Genomic DNA, 22,291 nt, shown 5'->3' with positions numbered 1-22,291 from the left:
GGGTTCAAGCCATTCTCCTGCCTCAGCCTCCCCAGTAGCTGGGACTACAGGCGACCGCCACCATGGCCGGCTAATTTTTTATATTTTTAGTAGAGATGGGGTTTCACCGTGTTCGCCAGGATGGTCTCTATCTGCTGACCTCGTGATCCACCCGCCTCGGCCTCCCAAAGTGCTGGGATTACAGGCGTGAGCCACTGCGCCCAGGCTTTATTAACTTCTAACAATATGTTCTCAAGAGAGAAGAACAATCATCTAGAGATGGTTATTCCCTTTTTATCTAGGCAGTTGACTTGCTTCTCAGAAACGGGGTCAGAAAAAAAGATCTGGTTAGGAACATGAATATGAAAGAAACAAACAAAAATAAAGACTTTAAAAATCACTAAAATATGGTGGTAGGTAATGTAATACAGTGGACTGATTGCTGCAAGAGAACATGGCAAATTAGTTGTCATTCAACCTGATAGCTTTAGACATCATAAACCATATTTACCAATTCCTTCCAGGAAGCAAAGCAAAGAGCCTGAACAGGGAGTGCTTGATGTGACTCTGTCTATAACTCACTGTGCAACCTTGGACATGCCACTTTCTTTTATATCCAACAATAGGGTTGCACATAATCAAAAAGATCCTTTCCAGTACTAGCATTTTGTGACTCTAGGGTTTTATCTGAGATAAAGTGTAGTCAGGACATTCTATCGTTCAGTAATATGTTATTGAATTGTAAAGCCTGGAGACTAGGGAAAACCTAGTCACTTGTGCAAATATCACTTCTGCAAATGTATTCGAGGGGAGGAGAACCCCTGCTATGGTTTGAATGTATATGTCTCTCCAAAATTCATATACTGAAGCCTAATTATCAAGGTGATAGTTTTAGAAGGTGGGGCTTTTTGAGAGGTGATTAGGTTATGATGGCTCCGCCCTAATGAGTGGGATTAATAATCTTATAGATGAGGTGTGAGGAAGTTGTTCACCCCTTTTCACCCTTTTGCCTTTCCACTTTCTGCCACAGGAGGACAGCAACATATGTCCTCATGGAAACAGACAGCGGCCCTTGCCAAACACCCAGTCTCTTGGTGCCTTGATCTTGGATTTCCCAGCCTCCAGAACTGTGAGAAATAAATTTGTATTATTTACAAATTTTGTTATTTTGTTATGGCAGCATAAATGGACTAAGACAACCCCTCTGGGACCAGTATTTCAGCAGAGCAGTGCTGTTCTCTCTAGGCCATGTGCAGGCCACAGGCCTTCTCTGGAGCAGGACTGGCCACTAAGACCATGGAAAGTTCTTTAAGTCTAGAAGCAACTGGACCCCCATTTTGGAGACATCTTTGAGCCAATGACAGTCCCTACCCTCCACTGGAGGAGAATGAATCTCTACGTAAATCAGGCAGTTGGAAGAAGATAGTGGGAAAAGTGATGAAAGGTTTGAAAGTGGGGGGTGGGTAGGGGTGGAGCACTCCTAAAGGTAGATTTGTGTGTGCTACTGAACACAAAAGTGGAGAAACAGAATAATCATGAGGATGTTTGATTTTTGTTTGAAGCACCAAGTGAAGTGAGAACTAAAAATGGCGTTGTTAACTTACCTTTTACACTCAAAATCCTTTTGATTTCTGTTTTGGGGACCAAATCTAATGGTATCCTGTATGGGAACTCCTTTCGTCTGCTAATGGTACCTGTAATTTAGAAAATTTGGATTTATATAGAGTTTCCAGGGGAAGACTATTTGCAGATTATTTACAATGTATCACTTTCAAAGAATTTTTCAAAATAAAAGACTTATAATTAGACTATTAAAATTTTAAAAGAAAGTTAACAATCATCAAGGACTTTAATCAAATCCTAGGCTTGTATAATCTTACTAAACAAAGTATTAAATTTGGCTGTAAGCTTCCTGGTCATTATAAGATGTGAAATAAGTAGGTTATATAAATCTTATTCACCAGCAAAATATAGCATGCCAGCTTGCCCAAAGAGAGAAAATTGTTCCTGGAACTGAAAGCTAAGAATAACTAACATGTAATTTCTTAATCAACTATATATTGAACATTAGCTCCACAGGGAAGTATGACCTGAAATTCTTTCCACCTTCCCTTCCCCGTCTAGTTTTGATACTTTTTAATATATGAGCAAAACAACAGAGTTTTAGCATACTGGTATCAGATAATTTTTGTACTGTAATCACTGGTTTATGTCCAAAAAAGGTAACATTGATCATTCTACTGATAGAGTACCAAGCATGCTACTAAGCTCTTTAAATGAATTATTGCATTCGATTCTCACAACAATCCTCTACGTTAGGTCTATTTTCGTTATTTTAATTTTATAGATGAGGAAATTGAGGCTTAGAAAGTGGTGCGTTCAAGGTCCCAGAACTAGTACAAGTGGAGCTGCAATCTGAACTCTGGAAGTTTTGCTGCAGAGCCCACACTAGTCACCACAAAGAGAATCCACCTCCCATTGTCCTGCGAAGAAAGCGCTTTGGGGGCAGGGATCATTTATCATTCCGGGAAAGCTGTAGTCCCAGCACTTAGCACAGACCCTGGCATATGGAAGATGATAAAGAAAAGTGAGTCACATTTTACAATGTAATGGACAAGCCACGTGGCTTTCCTAAAAATGCAGGAGCATTCCTCATAAAACTTCTTTCTTCATTAACCCTTGATAAATGCGGAGGATATATCAAAATAAAACTCAGTGAAGACATTTAAGAGGTTTGCAGTTTGAGTGAAAGAGCATGAAGTTCAAAAACACCTTACTATGTATGTGGCACTGGGCAAGATACAACCTTTCTTAGCCTCAATTTGTTAATCAGTTAAATGGAGATAACAATATTTTCCTCAAAGGATTTTTGTGGGATAAAATAATATAGACAAAGAACCTGGCATACAATTCATGCTCAATATATGACACTTATTACAGATAGCCATCAGATTATCTAGATTTGCTCCTTCACCATTTTCTCCATTGAAACATGCTCTTGACTATTTCAATTCCATTGGCAACTCTACTACAAGGTGGAAAAGGTTAAAAAGAAAGTTAAAACTAAGAGAAGTTAATTTTACTCCTTGTCTGTGGTCACAAATAAAAGACCCATCAAGACATCACATAAAAAGGCAGGTTCCAGATAGATTAAAACATTTTAAAGTCAAATCTATAAAATTAACAGAATAAAATATCCAGCAATATTTTTGTGAACTAAGAGTACAGAAAGACCTCTTAAAGATTACCTCAAAAATATATAACCATAAGATGAAATTATGATGGATTTGACTACATCAGAATAAAGAATTCCTTTTCAAAACCCATGAAGGCTTGTTGTTGCTCAAAGAGGTATGTCAGAAATAAAATCAAGAAGAAATTTTAAAAAGATAACCCACATGGAAAATTTAAAAACGTGCAAAAGATACAAATAGGCAATTGACAGATGGGAAACCCAAATGGACAAGTATGTGAAGAAATGCTTAAAATCATTAGTAACCAGAAGAATCCAAATTAAAACAATAATGAGATATTGCTTTATACCCATTAAAAATGCCACATTTTAGAGAGACAAGTGTTGGTGAGGTTGTGGAGAGACGAGAACCCTCACGCACTGCTAATGGAAGAATAACCATTCTGAAGGGCAATATGACAGGACTAAATGGCATTAAATATGTATATACCCTTTGACCCAGCTCCTGGATATACAGTCCAGGTAAATGCTAACACGGATTTTTCAAGAGAAGTATATTGTATATACAGTGATGGATAAAATGGTGAGGGAACATGTTTTGAAATTCTATGTAAGAAAAATGAATTAAGTATACCTATAACAATAGAGATATTTCTTTAAAGCTAAGCCTTGAGTGTAACAACTTAAGACATAGAATAGGATCTATAGCACAATGTTACATATACATATATTAAAAAGATACACACATACAAAAGAACATTACCTTTCTATTCAAAAGTATATAGCAAACACATTTGAGTGGGTACATTTGGAGGAAGGGGAATGGGAATGGGGTCGGGGATGAAGGAAAAAATAAAATGAGAGGGGCCTGCCTAAACCAATGAGGATGGTGTGTCAGGAAGTGAGGGAGTGAGAAACTTAACTCTCTGCATTTGAGATATGAGAAGAGTTGGGAGAAAAGGGCTTATCAGGGACAGAAAGCAGAAACTAAAGACTAGAGCTAGTCTTAAGCATTGATTCTCTGTGTTTAATCTTTTTTTAAGCTGGTATCACACAATTTTAATTACTATATACAGTTTGTTCTCCCTCATTGATATATTTTTTCAGATTTCCTTTAACATTATTGTCCATTTATTTTTCCAAATACATTTTAGTTTTTTTTTTTTTTTTTATTTTAACTGAACCCTGTAAAGTAGCATACTTGTATAGCGATTTCAATATATAAATATTAGAAGTAGGCCGGGCACAGTGGCTCACACCTGTAGTCCCAGCATTTTGGGAGGTCAAGGCTGGTGGATCACTTGAAGTAAGGAGTCCCAGACCAGCCTGGCCAACATGGTGAAACCCTGTCTCTACTAAAAATATAAAAATTAGCCAGGCATGGTGGTGAGTGCTTGTAATCCCAGCTACTCCAGAGGCTGAGGCAGGAGAACCGCTTGAAATCAGGAGGTGGAGGTTCCAGTGAGCTGACATGGCGCCACTGCACTCCAGCTTGGGCAACAGAGCGAGAGTTCCCCCGCCCGGCAAAAATAAATAAATAAATATTAGAAGTATTTAATAAAATATCTGAAATAAGCTGAACAGAATTTTTATCTTTTTTCTCTTTAGCTCTCTAGAAATCAGGAAAGCTGCCTAAATCTAAGTTTCCTAAAATGTTAAGGGAAAAAAGTCATATGAGAAGATTGGAAAGAGGCATAGATTTTTGTTTTTAACCCAGATTTTCCCTATAGAGATTTATTCCCAGATAAAAGATTGTTCCTATCCTGTGGTCTTGATGTTCACACCTAGATGAGTGAGACAAGACTACTCTGGAAAACTGTTTGCAATAATGTCAGTATAGGAAGCATGTGTGGTGGGAAAAAAAAAAAAAAACCAAGAGAAGCCAAGGACACAGTGGTTTTTGAGGCTTGATATAATTGCATGAGGCTAAAACCCTCAAAACTTGTAATATCTCTACCCATAGATCATTCAAAATGAGCAGGCTAGGAGGAGGTCTGTGTGAAGGAAAAATTGGAGAAACAAGTAAGCATGTGGACACATGTACATAGATGGATTTTTCTTTTTACTACTCTACTGAAATAACACTCCTCAGTTCATGATACTCAGCTGAATTAAAGTGTAAAGGGTATTAATTCTTTGCTTTCCCAGAGGAAAGACACTGACGATAGTGATCATAATCTGTAAGTAAATTTTTCCCCATTGCTATATCACTGAAATAAAACAAAAATTATTGATACAACATTAAGATAAATTGTAAGCATTTAATAAGGACTACAGTAATCTGTCTTCTTTAGTTGAAAAGAGAGGAATGGCCACATCCTAAATTCCATAAATACATGTATATGTATTTAGGCCTTAAGTGCTCAAATGTTTGCAAAATTCTAGCTTTGAGAAGATTTGGAATATCTCAGTTGAAGGAAAAGTAGGGAAGCAGGAGCAACGAGGAATGGGTTTGTTAAGTGATTAATCAGATTATGTTTTCAAATAATGCATGTTAATTATGTAAATGACTTTTTCTTAGGTGTTCTTTGGACTGTTGGCTCAATAATAATATATTATAAATTATTATTGTGATGGATAATGAATATAATCCATAAGGGAAGTCATGCAATTATTACTATTTCGAGGCCTTGCATTCAAAATTAATAGAATTATTATTGTTGTGTCTCAGTCATTCAGATTATAGTAGTTGTACTACAATGCTATCAAGAAAGATAGTGATCTAAGAAGTGAATCCTTTTTTTTTTTTGACACAGAGTCTCGCTCTGTCGCCCAAGCTGGAGTGCAGTGGCATGATCTCAGCTCACTGCAACTTCCACCTCGCAGGTTCAGGGGATTCTCCTGCCTCAGCTTCTCAAATAGCTGGGACTACAGGCGCCCACCACCATGTCCGGCTAATTTTTGTATTTTTAGTAGAGGCAGGGTTTCACTATGTTGGCGGGGCTGGTCTCAAACTCCTGACCTCAAATGATCCACCCACCTCAGCCTCCCAAAGCGCTAGAATTACAGGCATGAGTCACTGCCCCCAGACAGAAGTGGATACTTTTGATTCTAGACAATTCACATTCTGAAAAATAGTGTTTTAAGTTACATACACACTTTAACTTCTAAAGCAAAAGATAACATACAAAATAAAAAATCATTTTGCCTACCATAAATACCCCTAGGATCCAAAGTAATACCAGAATAGCTTTCCCTTTTGACACCTTCTGGCTAAAATAAAGGCAAAAAACATTCAGTTAAAAACATAATTAAGTTTATATAACCTGAATTCCCTGGATCAACTTTTCTGGACCACTTTTCAAACTGAAAAATTATTTTTCTTGGAAAAGGTAAACTATGTATAAATACTATAAATACTTACATGGATATAAGCAGCAGTAAGATTTTATGGCTATTTGCATACTGACCAGAGCAAATGCTTAAAAAGAAGTTATTTATAAGCTCAGATAATTGTTCTAAGTGCTTTATATGTATTAACTCATTTAACTTCTAAAAACCTCTATGAAGTTGGTGCTGTTATTACTCCCATTTGACAGATGAGGAGACTGACACACATGGAAATCAAGTAACACTGTCACACTGCTAGGAGGTGATGGAGCCAAGATTCAAGGCCAGGCAGCCTGGCTCCAGAGTTTGCATGGAGCCACAAGGATGCATGGGAATGTGCTTTGCACAAAATAAGTCGGTACATGTTTACTGAAGTGAATTTCATAGCTGAAAACAGAACTTGGAGAGTGAAGAACCAGGAAATCCAATCTGTCGTTAACTGGCCATATGACCCTTAGCAAGAATCTCGTCCTTTAAAAAGTACTATTATTTTTAATTGGTAAATCATACTTATATAAAAATATTAATGTTAATAACGAATACAATTAACAGACTGTGGGTAAACTGTACTTTAACAAATGACACTTTTCTTCTTTTTTCGGCCTGTTTATTTGTTTATACAATGGAAAGTTTTCTAGACCGTAAGTTCTTTAAATTCAAGGGCCATGTCTTATTTATTGTTTTATCTCCAGTTCCTTGCATAATGTCTGGCACATAGATTTCAAGACACATTTTCTGAATGTATTAAAGGGGGAAAAAAAAGCCTGTGTATCAATTGTACCTGTGTACCAAAAAAAGACTTGTACCAATTGTTAAAATTAGATATCTCTGGGTATGGGAATTATCGATAATTTTTATTTATCTGTCGTTTTTCAGTATTTTATATTTTCTACAAGAAAAATGTTATTGTTTTATTAAAAATTTTTAAGCATAATTTCAGACGTATAGAAAAATTGCAAGAATAGTACAAAAAACATCTAGAATAACCTCCATCCAGATTCCTTAATGCTTAATGTTTTGTTAAATTTACACTATTGTTTCCCCCTCCCCCTCTTTCTGTGTCTCTTTTTTGCAATAATTTAAGCATAAGTTATTGAAGTATGCTTTTCTTACCACCACTCGTAACGATTTTACTAAGATTTCTTTTCCAAACGAAGTCTCCAGTGAGAAATTGATGTTCTGAAGGCCAATTTCCAGAGGAAGCACAGTAAAGGTCACCAAGTGATTAGAGGAGCCCTCTACTTTCTGTCGCACACATTTGGAGGACTTTGTGCCCTGATGATCAATGACTGGGCTTTCTGAAGTGCAGATTCCCTCCACAGCAGACATTTTAACACAGAACTGAAATACGAGTGAAGAATTATATCAAAATACCTTTTTTTTTTTTTTTTGAGACAGAGTCTTGGTCTGTCACCCAGGGTGGAGTGCAGCTGCATGATCTCAGCTCACTGCAACCTCTGCCTCCTGGATTCAAGCAATTCTCCTGCCTCAGCTTCCCAAATAGCTGGGATTACAAGCATGCGCTGCCACACCCAGCTAATTTTTATAGTTTTAGTAGAGGCGGGGTTTCTCCATGTTGGCCAGACTGATCTTGAACTTCTGATCTCAGGCGATCCGCCCACCTCAGCCTCCCAATGTGCTGGAATTACAGGCATGATGCTGTAATCCATGCCTGGACTCGAAATATTTTATCTCTAACAAAGTTTACCTTAAAATAATCCCTTAGATTTTAAGGCACAGGAGAAAGTTCATTTCAGATTTCCTAACATAGACACACAAGTCGCTGTAGAGTTTAGCAATGCAAAGAGATGTCTAGAAACGTCAACACTGTCTCAGAAACATCTTACTATTCTTAGACTGTTACCTACTAAATTAGGCACAGAGCTCATGCTATTGTGATAGCACTTACTACTTGTCTCTTTACATGGTTTGTATTTCAGATACTGGGAGCCTTAGGCTCAGGTACTTGTTCATTTTCATCTTATTCATTTTTATATCTGGCCTCTGGTATTCAATAAATGATGGTTTCATCAAAGACTGAAAATTCCCTATATCGGCATTCAAGGCCCTGCCCATTATGCTCCAGCTTACTTTTCTAATTTTATCAACTTCCCATTTGTACCCCATTTTACAACTAAACTCTGGCTCCAGAAAGACCTGGATTCAAATTTTGGCCTTCCTCTTATTAACTGGTGATGGAAACTGGTTGCATGAACACTCTAATCCTCCATTTCCTCATCTTTGTAACAGGAATTATAATAGTGCCCACCGACTTCTGGCTCAAATAGTGAACATTTTTCATCTTCCCTCCAAATTCTGGTGAACTGATAGAATTGAGAACTATACCCAAAAGAATAAAGCCATAAAATCCAGAATAAATCAAGCAGGTAAACAAGAGAGAGCACCAGCTATTCAACCACTAATTTTGAGGAAGTTCATGAAAATAGAAAGTTCCTTTTCCCTCTTAACTATCTTCTTGGGAGACAACCACCAGGGTGGGAGAAGCCAGAGCAAAAGACTATTGGATCACCTGCGGCCAATGATTTCCTTAGAACAGCAGGGGAGGGTGGGGGAGGATAGATATAGAAGAGTCATTTAATACAATTCAGCATAATAGAATTACAAAAACTCTTAGTAAATTGAGACTAAAAGGAACTTTTGAAACTGATGGAAAATATAAAAAATCAGTAGTTCTGGTTTCAGTAATAACCAAATAGCTTTCATTGGGCGACCCTTCTGTAAAAATAACCACAAACTCTAGACAAGATATATATTAAAACAAACAAACAAACTACCTGCAGATAATAGAGAGTGGGAAGGAAAGTGACCCTTGGGAGAAAGGAGTGACACTCAATAAGTGTCCTGCTTTTTATAGCTTTACCCTGAGGGCAGGCCCATTGGTGCCTTGGAGTGGCTAAAACCCCAGTAGAACCTGATATCATACTGGTTTAGGAACTAGAGGACAAAGTAGGGAATAGTTACCACAGCTGAGTAGTGAAGGAGCTCCAAGTTCTGTGTATAATCCTTGCTCAAACCTGGCTGACTCTTTACTTATGCACAGCACAGATTTCTAGCATCCAGCTACGGCAAAAATACTGAACTGAGATTTCAGAGTTTGGAAATGAATTCAGTCAACTGCCTGCTAACACACACACACACACACACACACACACACACACAAGAAATCTTCAGAGGAATGTAATAGAATCCAGAGTCTTTATAATATTTTTATCAATAAAGTCCAAGGTTCAATCCAAAATTACTAGATAAAAAGAAATAGGGAAGTGTAACCCACACTCAAGATGAAAGGTAATTAACAGGAACTAACCCCAAAATATCACAGATGTACTTGTTTCTTATTTTGATATGATGGAAATGCACTGATAATTTAAAGATTCAACAAAATATGGCAGTATAGTGATATGCACAACACTTTAAAATGCCATCAAGTTGGCTGGGCGTGGTGGTGTGCACCTGTAATCCCAGCTACTTGGGAGGCTGAGGCAGGAGAATCGCTTGAACCCGACAGGCGGAGCTTGCAGTAAGCCGAGATCTTGCCATTGCACTCCAGCCTGGGTGAGAGGGTGAGACTGTGTCTCAAAAAAAAAAAAAAAAAAAATGCTGTCAAGTTATATATAATTGTGTCACTGTAAAGGGCATACAAAAGAGATGGCAGGCTAGATTTGCCCCATGGTCCATAAATTGCTGACCCTGATTTAGTTCATAAAGCAAAAGGATAAAGACATGTAAAAGATTCAGTATGGCAGGTCAAGTCAATTTCCCTTTATTAATTTATAAATTCAGGACAGTACCTATGAAAAACCTATTATAACTTTTAAAGGAGAATTCAATGAACTAATTCCAAAGTTTATCTGGCAGAGTAAATGTGTAAGAATAGCAACATCAAAAACATTTGAAAAATAAGAATACCAGAGAGTACTTGCCTAATAGATATACAATATAACCACAAATCTATGGTACTTTAAATCAGTGTGATACTGATGTAAACAAAACAGAGGAGAGAACCTATAAATACAAAACAAAGGAGAGAATCTATAAATATAAATCTATAAATAGAGAATATATAAATCCACATATATGGAAATTCAATATATATGGGGGCAAGATGACATTTTAAATCAGTTGGAAAAGCATGAATTCCTTAACAAATACTGCTGGATCAACTGGCTATTTGGGATTAGATCCTTATTTCAGATAAAAAAATCTAAATGCTCGCAGAAAGCTATAAAAGTACTACAGAAAATATGGAAAAAACAATTTTTCAGAAAAACTTTTATTTTGGGTTCAGGGGCACATGTGCAGGTCTGTTGTATAGGTAAATTGCGTGTCGCAGGGGTTTGGTGTGCAGATTCTTTCATCATTCAGGTAATAAGCATAGTACCTAATTGGTCATTTTTTGATCTTTACCCTTCTCTCACCCTCCACCCTCAAGTAGGCCCTGGTGTCTGTTGTTCTCTTCTTTGTGTCCATATATACTCAATGTTTAGCTCCCACTTATAAGTGAGAACATGCAGTATTTTGTAGAAAAACATTTTTAAAACTTGCAGTGAGAAAGAATTTCCAAAAACACAAAATTCAAATGACATAAAGGAAAAGATCTACGGATTTTATAACATACAAATTAAAAACACTAATAACAAAGTTAAAGACAAGTAGCAGATTAAATACCAGCAACATTTATAATCAATAAAGGATTTATAGCTATAACATAGAAAGTGCTCCTGTAGACAATAATAAGTACATTTGTTGAGTACTCACTATTGGCCAAGTACTATATTTACATGAATTAGCTCATTTAATCTTCAACTATGAAATAGATACTATTATCATCCCATTTTTCAGATGAGGAAACTAAGCAAGAAGAAGCTAGGTAACTTACCCCAGAAAAAGCAACTCAATGGAAAGCAAAAGAAAGGATATTAAAGTAGTATATAGGATATCATAGAATACATGACAGAAGAAATACAAATGGCCAACAGACAAATGAAATGAGGTTCTACATTGCTAGAAATCAGGGTAGTGAAATAGAAACATCAGTGACTTATCACTTGTGTCTGTCAACTTGGCAAAAATTTTATGTGTATTACCAAACAATATATAGTGCTGTCTTTCATGTTTTTAAATATTACGTAGTTGTATTCATTGTGTATATATATTATTCTGCCATTTGCTTTTTTCAGCAATGTTACATTTTTGAGCTTTAATCAAAATGATGCATGTAGTTATCTAGTCCATTCATTTCAATTTCTGTATAAGTGTTCCTTGTATGAATAAAAGAAAAAATGTTTATTCCCCCAAATTATAAGAATGCGAGGGATCAAGGCTACCTGCATACAGTTGGTAAGAACGTCAATTGATGTAGCTCTTTCGGAAGATAATTATGGCAATATTTATTATCAGAAGGTAAAATGTCCATGCCCTTTAGCCCGGTTAGTTCACTCCAAGACAAAACATCTATTCTACAGAAATATATGTGTAGGAAGATATGTATGCATAAATGGAGACTTTGCAAAATCAGTTATAATAGTGAAAACCTGGAAACAACCCAAATGTCTTTAATAGAAACACGGTTCAACAAATTATAGTGTACCACCATGTGAATTACTGTGCAGCCATTAAAGTAATGAAGTAAATCTGTATATACTGATATGAAAGGATGTCTCTGATAATATTATTGGTGGAAACACAAATTGCTGAGGCAGTGTATATATATACATATATATATACACACATACATATATATACACATATATATATACGCATACACAAACCTATTTTATATGTCTAAGACTAGGTGAGCAGAGGACCCCTGCTGATGTCAATCCTACAGTTGAGCAGAGTTTGGCTGTGGCTTCTGTGCCTTACCCATCTGTTATGCCCACCTATTTATGTGTCTATCTTAAATTACAATTTAAATGGTTTAAGAGTGGCACCTCCTTAATCATCTACCAAAATCCTTTGGTAGCCAAGATCAGTGTGAGTTATAAAATTATGCTCAGTCTGTTTTGATGAGATGGTCTGACTGTCTTAGTATCTCAGTTTCCAGGCTTCAAACCAATCTTGTATTGGGATTTTGAGACATAAAAACCACTACAGGAACTTGATGGAGAAATGGCCTTTGGTATCTCCATCTGAATTATGATTATCTAAAATTCACGAAGCATTATGTCTGCAGAAAAGCTAGTGGATTTGAAAGCAACAATGTAAAGGCAACTTTCTGGCTTAATCGAGGTCCTTCTCCAGACAAGGGAGGGTAATTCCACAGGGCTGAAGATGGTGGCATGATTCATAGGATTTATGCAAACCCTGTGAGTAAATTCTAAGGAAGAGAAATAAGTAACATTTTGATTTTATTTCTATAAAAATAAGATAATACTGGTCGGGCACAGTGGCTCATGCCTATAATTTCAGCACTTTGGAAGGCTGAGGTGGGCAGATCACAAAATCAGGAGTTTGAGACCAGCCTGGACAATATGGTGAAACCCTGTCTCTACTAAAAATACAAAAATTAGCCAGGCGAGGTGGCACATGCCTGTAATCCCAGCTACTTGGAAGGCTGAGGCAGGAGAATGGCGTGAACTTGGGAAGCGGAGGTTGCAGTGAACCAAGATCGTGCCATTGCGCTCCAGCATGGGTGACAGAGGGAGACTCTGTCTCAAAAAAAGAAAAAAAAAAAATATCATCAGTGTGGTAAATTGATTACTTAAGTTTATTCCCCATTTACATCCTGTGGCCAAGTAAAATTTGTGTGTGCATTGTGTGATATGTAGCATTACCTGATGAAATAAGTTTATATGGAAAAATTCATTTTTACTGAAAATTAAAATTGTGAAAAAAAAGAGTGACATTTCTTAACATGAATTGGATTGAAAAATGAAATTGGCATTTCTATGACAAAAAGTACGTCTGATTTTGGCTGATTATTTTATCAATGAGGACTGATTTTTCCAGTTAGATTATATGGCAAATGTATTACATAAATTGAATAAGCTAAATGTGAAGTTCCAAGACATAATATTAAAATATATTGATAAAGGGGTAATAAAATTGACAATATTTTTATTTTATCAACCTTCCTGATAATATTGGGTTAAACAGCAATGCCTATCTCTATAAAAATGAAAAATAAGAACAGAATTATGCCAAACCCTCTCTCATTTCTAACAGTAAATAACGTTTATCCATAACTATGAAGCCAATTGAGAGAAAAGTTTCATTTATCTAATGAGAAGATAATTTTTTTTTTTTTTTTGAGACAGAGTCTTGCTCTGTCACCCAGGCTGGCGTGCAGTGGTGCAATCTCAGCTCACTACAAGCTCCGCCTCCCGGGTTCACTCCATTCTCCTGCCTCAGCCTCCCGAGTAGCTGGGACTAGAGGCGCCCACCACCATGCCTGGCTAGTTTTTTTGTATTTTTAATAAAGATGGGGTTTCACCTTGTTCGCCAGGATGGTCTCGATCTCCTGACCTCGTGATCCGCATGCCTTGGCCCCCCAAAGTGCTGGGATTACAGGCGTGAGCCACCACTCCCGGCCGAGAAGATAATTTTTAAATAAAATTTTATTTTTTACATTTAATAACTTTAGAAATGTGTATGTTATTTTATCAATAGTATACTAATAATAATATTTGTAATGATACCTAAATCCACATATCATTTGATACTTGGAATTTTACAATCATGAAATTTTAAAATATTTCATTTTCAATGTATATGCATATTTTTGTTCATTAAAATATAATAAGGTGATCAACAGAAAAAAATTCAAGCATAAAATATATAACATTAGGGGAGTAAAACGGAAATACGATTCATTGAGGAAAAGGAATGATATGTAATCTGTTGTTAAGAGCTTGTCTGAGCCCAGGAGCAGTGGCTCATGCTTGTAATCCCAGCTCTTTGGGAGGCTAAGGCGGGTGGGTCACTTGAGGTCAGGAGTTCGAGACCAGCCTGGCCAACATGGTGAAACCTGTCTCTACTAAAAATACAAAAATTAGCCAACCCTGGTGGCATGCACCTGTAATCCTAGCTACTCAGGAGGCTGAGTCATGAGAATCGCTTGAACAGGGGAGGAGGAGGTTGCAGTGAGCCGAGATCACACCACTGCATTCCAGCCTGGGCGACAGAGCAAGACTTGATCTCAAAAAAAAAAAAAAAAAGAGCTTATTTGAGCATTTACAAAATTGTTTGCTATGGTATTTGGACTCTGCTATACATAAGTCTGATAAAACAGTTTTATTTTAAGATATCGATATTTAAATATTTCAAAAGTAATAGATTGCCATCTTTTAAAAAATGTATGATAAAAATTTTAGATGCCAATTTTAAAATGTGTCAAAGGGCAGGGCGAGACTCCATCTCAAAAAAAAAAAAAAGTGTCAGAGGGGTACTTAGTTTTTCCAAAACAAGAGGGTATGTAAGCAAAATTTTAGGAAACCACTGAAATTCTAATCTCTAAGAATAAAGTTAGTGTTTTAAAAAAATGTAGCTAGAATTTTGGAACACATTGAATTATCATGCAAAGTTTTGTGATTGTGATTTTCAAATCAAATCAGTCAGCCTATCATATAATTCTCTTTAGGGGTGTGCTGGCAAAGAGAAGATAAATGGTGGGTCCAATCATGGTTGGAATTGTATCCTGGAGTGAGAAAGGATCTAGGGAGTTGGCATAATTTTAGTCAGTGTGGTTTTAATGATGGCTCGTGAATTCTAACCTGAACAAGGAGTAAAGTAAAAAGAGCAGGGAAGTAATGGACAATAAAAGGGATCGCGTTAATGGATTGAAGGTTTCAGTGATGCTGCTGACCCAGAGCTACGGAAGTAATCTGGTTAATGAGTTAGGACAGGAAGGAGGTTGTCACTGGATGGTGAGATGTGAGATGTCTGAAATCAAGGTTTCAGAGAGGATGATAAGATCTATAAAGTGAAGATGAGTATGAATGGCTAAAATGGAGGAAAGGAAAGGGTTGTTAGAATCAAGGAGATCAAGGAACTCTGAGTATAGGCAAATAAAGGAACTAAATATGAATTCATCCTTCTCTAGACTTCCATAGCACATGGATTATCTTATGCAATTTATTCTTTCAATTGAAGTTACGTGAATACCTACTTGTCCTTCCTCCTTTCTTCATCCCTTTAATTCACATACCTACACATCTAGTACAATGCTCATTTTAAGTGTTTGGTTTCTATTGCTGAACTGAGTTGAAATTTTACTTTTTTTGTGTATGGTAATTCCACTAATAGAATTCTCAAAAAACCAGAGAATGGTTCCTTTATCCCATAAATATTAATACCTACTTACCTGCATCCCAGAAGTCCTATAGTTGTAAACAGTTCCTTTCAACTGGACCTGTTCTCCTCGTACAACAGAATATGGTATATTCATTTCCAGGAAGACATCTTTGAACACCTTTGCCTTAATAGTATCAGCAACACATATACCTTCAGCCCAAAGTGGAAGCGAAGTAGAATCATATTAGGAAATCCCTATAATGCTTTATTGGTATTAAAATTTCTCACATTTGCTTTACTTCAAGGAAAAAAGAATACTAGATCATGTTTTTCTCTGAACTCTCACCTCATGCCCTTGAATTTTCTATTCATTGATCTTAATTTCAATAATAATTAGTATTAACAGAAAACTTCATTTGTTCAATAAATAGTTAATTCTATTTAAGGCATGAGAATGCTTATTAACTAATGCACCAAATCTTTTTAGATATTCATTATTGGCTCCTTTTTTAATGAGTATAATATTTTGATTGTGGAAACCAAGATTTTAAAACAAAAGTAGCAAACAACAAACAAAACCATTCCTGAAATTATTTGGAAAGCATCTGCACTTAATCATCACAAAGATCAGCCCAAGAGAGGTCATTTGTTTGTTTCTAAGGCTACACAAGCTCCCAGTCAGTGAGAAAGGTGAAGGAAAATAAAGACTTGAGGTTGGGTGCAGTGGCTCAAGCTGTAAACCCAGCACTTTGGAAGGCGGACGTAGGAAGGTTGCTTGAAACCAGGAGTCTGAGACCAGCTTGGATAACATTGCGAGACCCCTTCTTCATTTACAAAAAAGGGAAACAGGAAAAAAAAGAGAGGAGTGAAAGGAGAAATCAATATGTAAGATGTGGGCACATCCAAGTCTTTTGGTAATACATAAAAAAAGAATATTTTTTAAAAATTACTACCACGTAAGTTCTGGGTACACTAAATAGATACTAACAAAGAATTACATCTTGTAATCATATCACTATTTAAATGCATATATCACTTAAGCCTGCTTACCACTGTTTGAAATGCCAACACCTTGAATTTCCCAGGTAGTTACAGAATCAGGTAGGGCAAACTGCAACTGTTTTCTGGAAGTTAAAATGTTGATATTCAAATACAGTGGAATATTGATTAACCCAACTTAACAGAGACATCCATTAACAGTATTTTTGCTCCAAACTACTTTAGAGAAAGAAAAAAACTCACGTGATGAAATCACATCATTAAGGAAAACCTCATCAAGAAAAATATATTCAGTGACTCTCCTATATATTTCATGTTTTTAGACATTGCACCTCTATGATGAGAATTCAAGTTCAGCAGGATGCCTTTGAAACATTGCAAAATCCAAGCATACAAAACAAAGAAAAAACTATGTCGTGAGTATATTCTAAAACAGGGAAGCAAAGTGATTCATGTTAGCACTGCTCAAAACAAAGCTGACATAACTAAAAACTGCTGATTATGATTAAGCTTGTATATTTATTTACAGCTATTGTCTACCAACTTTGTATCAGGTATAGTGCTGAGTACTGAGTAAACAGCACTGGTAAGATATAGTCCTGCTCTCAGGCAGTTTACAATCTAGTGGAAGAAATAGTTAAGTCAATAAATTATATTGCACTGTAATAATTGTACCAATAAGGCATTATAAGAGTTAAGAGGCAGTGTGCATTCGTCCAATACATTTATTTTCAGTATCCTAGGCCAAGTCCTGCATATAAAGCAGTAATCTGAATTTAGTTCACGTCCTTGAGGTATTTACATTTTAATGTGTAAGACAGGAAAGTAAAGAAGTCATTATAATACAATGTGATTCACACAACAGGGTTAATTGAGGGTGTAATTAATCCAATCACTGGTAGGGTGGGGAGCACTGGCCAGAAGGTTTACTAGAGGACCTGCTAGCTAATGGGTAATGTCAGATGAAATGGACAACAATTGTGTGGAAAAAGGATTAGAGAAGACAAGGATAGAAACAAGGAGATGCATGAGGAAACAATTGCAGGGCTTTGAACTCATTCCTTGCCTTCTCATTGGAAAACCAGTGCTTTAAGCCCACCTAAGAAGAGTATGGCTCGAGGACTCAGTACATCACTGTTTTCAGTGATATAGAGGAAGTGTTTCCTTAAAATGTGTTGAATAAAAAACTTCAAAAAGAAAAGAACCTTTCTTCCTGTTTATTAATGTTTGTTTTATAGTACAGGTATTTTAGGATAAAAATAGTAGCTTAATATAGTGCATAGCACATAGTTGTGTGTAGTAAATGCGTACTGAAGTCAAATAAAATTAAATGGAATAGTACCCTTCTTCATTCTGACCTGGAGCCAATCACCAGTGCAATGTACATCAAAAAAATAAAAATTTAAAAAAGCAAAGCAAAACAAAACAAAATTTGATCAAATTGCAGGATCATCTTAACTCTTATGCAAGCTATTGGGAAATGGGTAGTTTCCAGATTTTTGGCCATAATACTTGCATTATCCACATTTCTTTCAAGGAAACATGACAGAAGTATAATACCTTCTGGGAACAAGATGAACTTCCCATAACCAGCTTTCTGGAAAATAACTCCGAATTTCTGGCTTGCTTACTGGTAACAGGGTCTTCATGTCTGGATAAAAAAATCATATTCAATTATGGAAAAACAATATAAATTCTACTTATAGGTGAATTTTAAAATATGGCCATTAATCTGTAACTTGAGCATTTTCTGAAAGATAAATAAAACATTTTGTTTAATGCTTCCAAAATAGAACTATAGGCAGGGTGCATTGCTCATGCTTGTAATCCCAGAACTTTGGGAGGCTGAGGTGGGCAGATCACCTCAGGTCAGGAATTCGAGACCAGCCTGGCCAACATGTTGAAACCCCATCTCTACTAAAAACACAAAAATTAGCTGGGCATGATGGTGAGTGTCTGTAGTGCCAGCTACTCAGGAGGCTGAGGCACGAGAATGACTTGAACCTGGGAGGTAGAGGTTGTAGTGAGCCTCGATTGCACCACTGCACTCCGGCCTGGGTGACAGAGCGAGACTCTGTCTCAAAAAAACAAAAAACAAACAAACAAAAAGACTATAAAGGCCTTAGGATTTTTCCACTAATCGCATTGGCAAAACAAAGCATTAAATATCTTTAATGATTTGTTTCTTAAGTTGCTAAATGTTTAGTATTCCTGAGATTATACAAGATATTGATCAGTCTGTAAAGTTGTTTGCACTTGTATAATTGTAATAATTGTGTTTATAACAGAAAAAAAGGAGGCTTTATATGATTCTCTGCCTTCTTTAACTTGGTAATTTGTTTATATTTACTTTAATAAAAATGGACAGAACTTCTGTTTTCATCTAAGACACATTAATAGAAAACCAAACATGGTATGCAAAATAACAGTTTTCAGACACTAGAGCATAAGCAGAACTGTGATCTCTGAGAGAAAGGAAACAATTAGGTGAAACCTGAAATTGCCCCAGCTTACTGCCTAGAGGCAGTTTACAGATTAGGGCAGGGAGAGGAATACAAGGAGAGCCTGATGATTTTGAAGACTTGTGGCAACAGAGATGGGAGTTTTGCAAGGCCAAGTTGTCTGGAATGAGGGGCAGAGTTCCAGGAAGGAGGGGGCTGCAGAGAGAGACTTCTATCCAGCTGAAGACAAACCAGATGATTATAGTTGAAAAACCGAAAAATGAAAAAATATATGAGAGGGGAGAGCAAGATGGCTGAATAGAAGCCTACACCATTTCTTTCCTGTTGGTACACTAAATTTTAACAACTACACACAAAAAGTACCATCACAAGAACCGAAAATCAGGTGAGCAATCACAGTACCTGGTTTTGACTTTACATCACTGAAAGAGATATTGAAGAGGGCAGGAAAGATAGTCTTGAAGCACCAATGCCACTCCTCCCATATCCCCTAGCAGTGACTGTGAAACATGGAGAATCTATTTGTTGGGAGAGGGAGAGCGCAGTGATTCTGTGGCTTTGCATCGAACTCAGTGCTGCACTGTCACAGTGGAAAGCAAACCAGGCTGTACTCAGCTGATGTCTGCCCACGGAGACAGTATTTGGACTGGCCCTAGCCAGAGGGGGATCGCTCATCCCAGTGGTTGGAGCTTGAGTTCCAGCAAGCCTCCCCACTATGGACTGGAGTGCTCTAGGGCCCTAGGTTAACTTGAGGGGCAGTCTAGGCCACAAGGACGGCAATTTCTAGGCAAGTCCTAGTGCGCTGGAAGCCCTCAGGAATACTAAACATTTAGCAATTTAAGAAACAAATCATTAAATATATTTAATGCTTTGTTTTGCCAATGCTATTAGTGGAAAAATCCTAAGGTCTTTATAGTTTTTTTTTTTTTTTTTTTTTTTTGAGACAGAGTCTCGCTCTGTCACCCAGGCTGGACAATTAGACAAGAGAAGGAAATAAAGGTCATCCAAACTAGAAAGCAAGAAGTCAAATTATCCTTGTATGCAAATGATATGATCATATATTTGGAAAAACCTGAAGACTCCACCAAAAAACTATTAGAACTGCTAAATGAATTCAGTAAAGTTGCAGGATATAAAATCAACACACAAAAATCGGTAGCATTTCTATATGTCAATAATGAACAATGTGAAAAAGAAATTTAAAAAGTAATACCATTTACAATAGCCACAAATAAAATTAAATACCTAGGAATTAACTAAAGAAGTAAAAGATACCTACAATGAAAACTATAAAACACCAATGAAAGAAATTCAAGAGGACACACAAAAAAAATGGAAAATTTTTCCATGTTCATGGATTGGAAGAATCAATATTATTAAAATGTCCAAACTACCCAAAGCAATCTACTGATTCAATGCAGTCTCTATGAAAATACCAATAACATTCTTCACAGAAATACAAAAAAAAAAAATCCTAAAATTCATATGGAACTACAAAAGACCAGAATAGCCAAAGCAATCCTGAGCAAAAAGAAAACAACTGGAGGAATCACATTACCTGACTTCAAATTATACTATAGAGCTATAGTAACCAAAACAGCATGGTACTGGCATAAAAGCAGACATATAGACTTATGGAACAGAATAGAGAACCCAGACAAATCCACACACCTACAGTGAACTCATTTTTGACAAAGGTGCCAAGAACATACATTGGAGAAAGGACAGTCTCTTCAATTAATGGTGCTTGGAAAACCGGTTATCCATATGCAGAAGAATGAAATGTGACCCTTATCTCTTGCCATATTACAAAACTCAAATAAAAATGGATTAAAGACTTAACTCTAAGACCTCTAACTATAAAACTGCTATAGGAAAACACTGGGAAAATTCTCCAGGACATTGATCTGGGCAAAAGTTTCTTGAGTATACCCCACTATACAGACAACCAAAGCCAAAATGGACAAATGGGATCACATCAAGTTAAAGAGCTTCTGCACAGCAAAGGAATCAATAAAGTAAGGAGACAACCCACAGAATAGGAGAAAATACTTGCAGCTACCCATCTGACAAGAGATTAATAACCAGAATATATAAGGAGTTCAAACAACTCTACAGGAAAAAAAAAGTAATACTCCCACTTAAAAATGGGCAAAAGATTTGAATAAATATTTCTCTAAAGAAGACATAGAAATGGCAAAAAGGCATGTGAAAAGGTGCTCAACATCAGTAATCACCAGAGAAATGCAATCAAAACTACAATGAAATATCATCTCATATCAATGAAAATGGTTTTTATTCAAAAGACAGGCAATAACAAATGCTGGACGGGATGTGGAGAAAAGGGAACACTTGTACACTGTTAGTGGGGATGTAAATTACTATAACCATTATGGAGAACAGTTTGGAGTTTCCTCAAAAAACAAAGAATAGAGCTACCATATGATCTGGCAATCCCACTGCTGGGTATATATCCAAAAGAAAGAAAATCAGTACGTTGAAGAGATAGCTGTATTCCCATATTTGTTGCTGCACTGTTAAAAATAGTCAGGATTTGGAAGCAACATAAATGTCCATCAACAGATGAATGGATAAAGAAAATGTGGTGCATATACACAATGGAGTACTACTCAGCCATGAAAAGAATGAGATCCTATCATTTGCAACAATATGGATGGAACTGGAGTTCATTATGTTAAGTGAAATAAGTCAGGCACAGAAAGACAAAATTTGCATGTTCGCACTTACTTGTGGGTGCTAAAAATCAAAACAATTTAACTCATGGAGATAGAGAGTAGAAGGCTGGGAAGGGTAGTAGGAGGCTGTGGGGGATGTGGGGATGGTTTATGGGTACAAAAAATAGAATGAATAAGACTTAGTACTTGATAGCACAACAGGGTGACTATAGTCAATAATAATTTAATTGTACATTTAAAAGTAACTAAAAGAGTATAATTGGATTGTTTATAAAACAAAGGAGAAATACCTCAGGGGATAGATACCTCATTTTCCATGATGTGATTATTACTTATTGCATTCCTGTATCAAAGTATCTCATGTACCCCTTAAATAC

The 22,291-nt window shown here is 36.5% G+C and overlaps 1 protein-coding gene across 6 annotated transcripts in view; it reads right to left on the bottom strand.

Annotated features, from left to right (window-relative positions):
* Window positions 1-22,291, bottom strand: part of C5 (complement C5) — a 99,326-nt gene that overhangs the window by 38,366 nt on the left and 38,669 nt on the right. For 3 of the 6 annotated variants that reach the window (XM_045373760.3, XM_005580915.4, XM_074016681.1), the window contains 6 exons: window positions 18,317-18,407; window positions 16,808-16,881; window positions 15,828-15,967; window positions 7,616-7,843; window positions 6,325-6,385; window positions 1,584-1,673 (listed from right to left, as the gene is read on the bottom strand). In XM_045373760.3, coding sequence (XP_045229695.1) covers window positions 1,584-1,673; window positions 6,325-6,385; window positions 7,616-7,843; window positions 15,828-15,967; window positions 16,808-16,881; window positions 18,317-18,407 — 684 coding nt within the window. Of the gene's footprint in view, window positions 1-1,583; window positions 1,674-6,324; window positions 6,386-7,615; window positions 7,844-9,854; window positions 10,093-15,819; window positions 15,968-16,807; window positions 16,882-18,316; window positions 18,408-22,291 lie in introns of those variants that run through there. The other 3 variants (XM_074016682.1, XM_015436776.4, XM_065530137.1) reach the window with 3 other exon arrangements.

Source organism: Macaca fascicularis, chromosome 15, assembly GCF_037993035.2.
Source record: "Macaca fascicularis isolate 582-1 chromosome 15, T2T-MFA8v1.1".
Classification (NCBI taxonomy): Eukaryota; Metazoa; Chordata; class Mammalia; order Primates; family Cercopithecidae; genus Macaca; species Macaca fascicularis.
The sequence above is the reverse complement of the archived record's forward strand: the minus strand, read 5'-3'. Positions and strand labels throughout refer to the sequence as shown.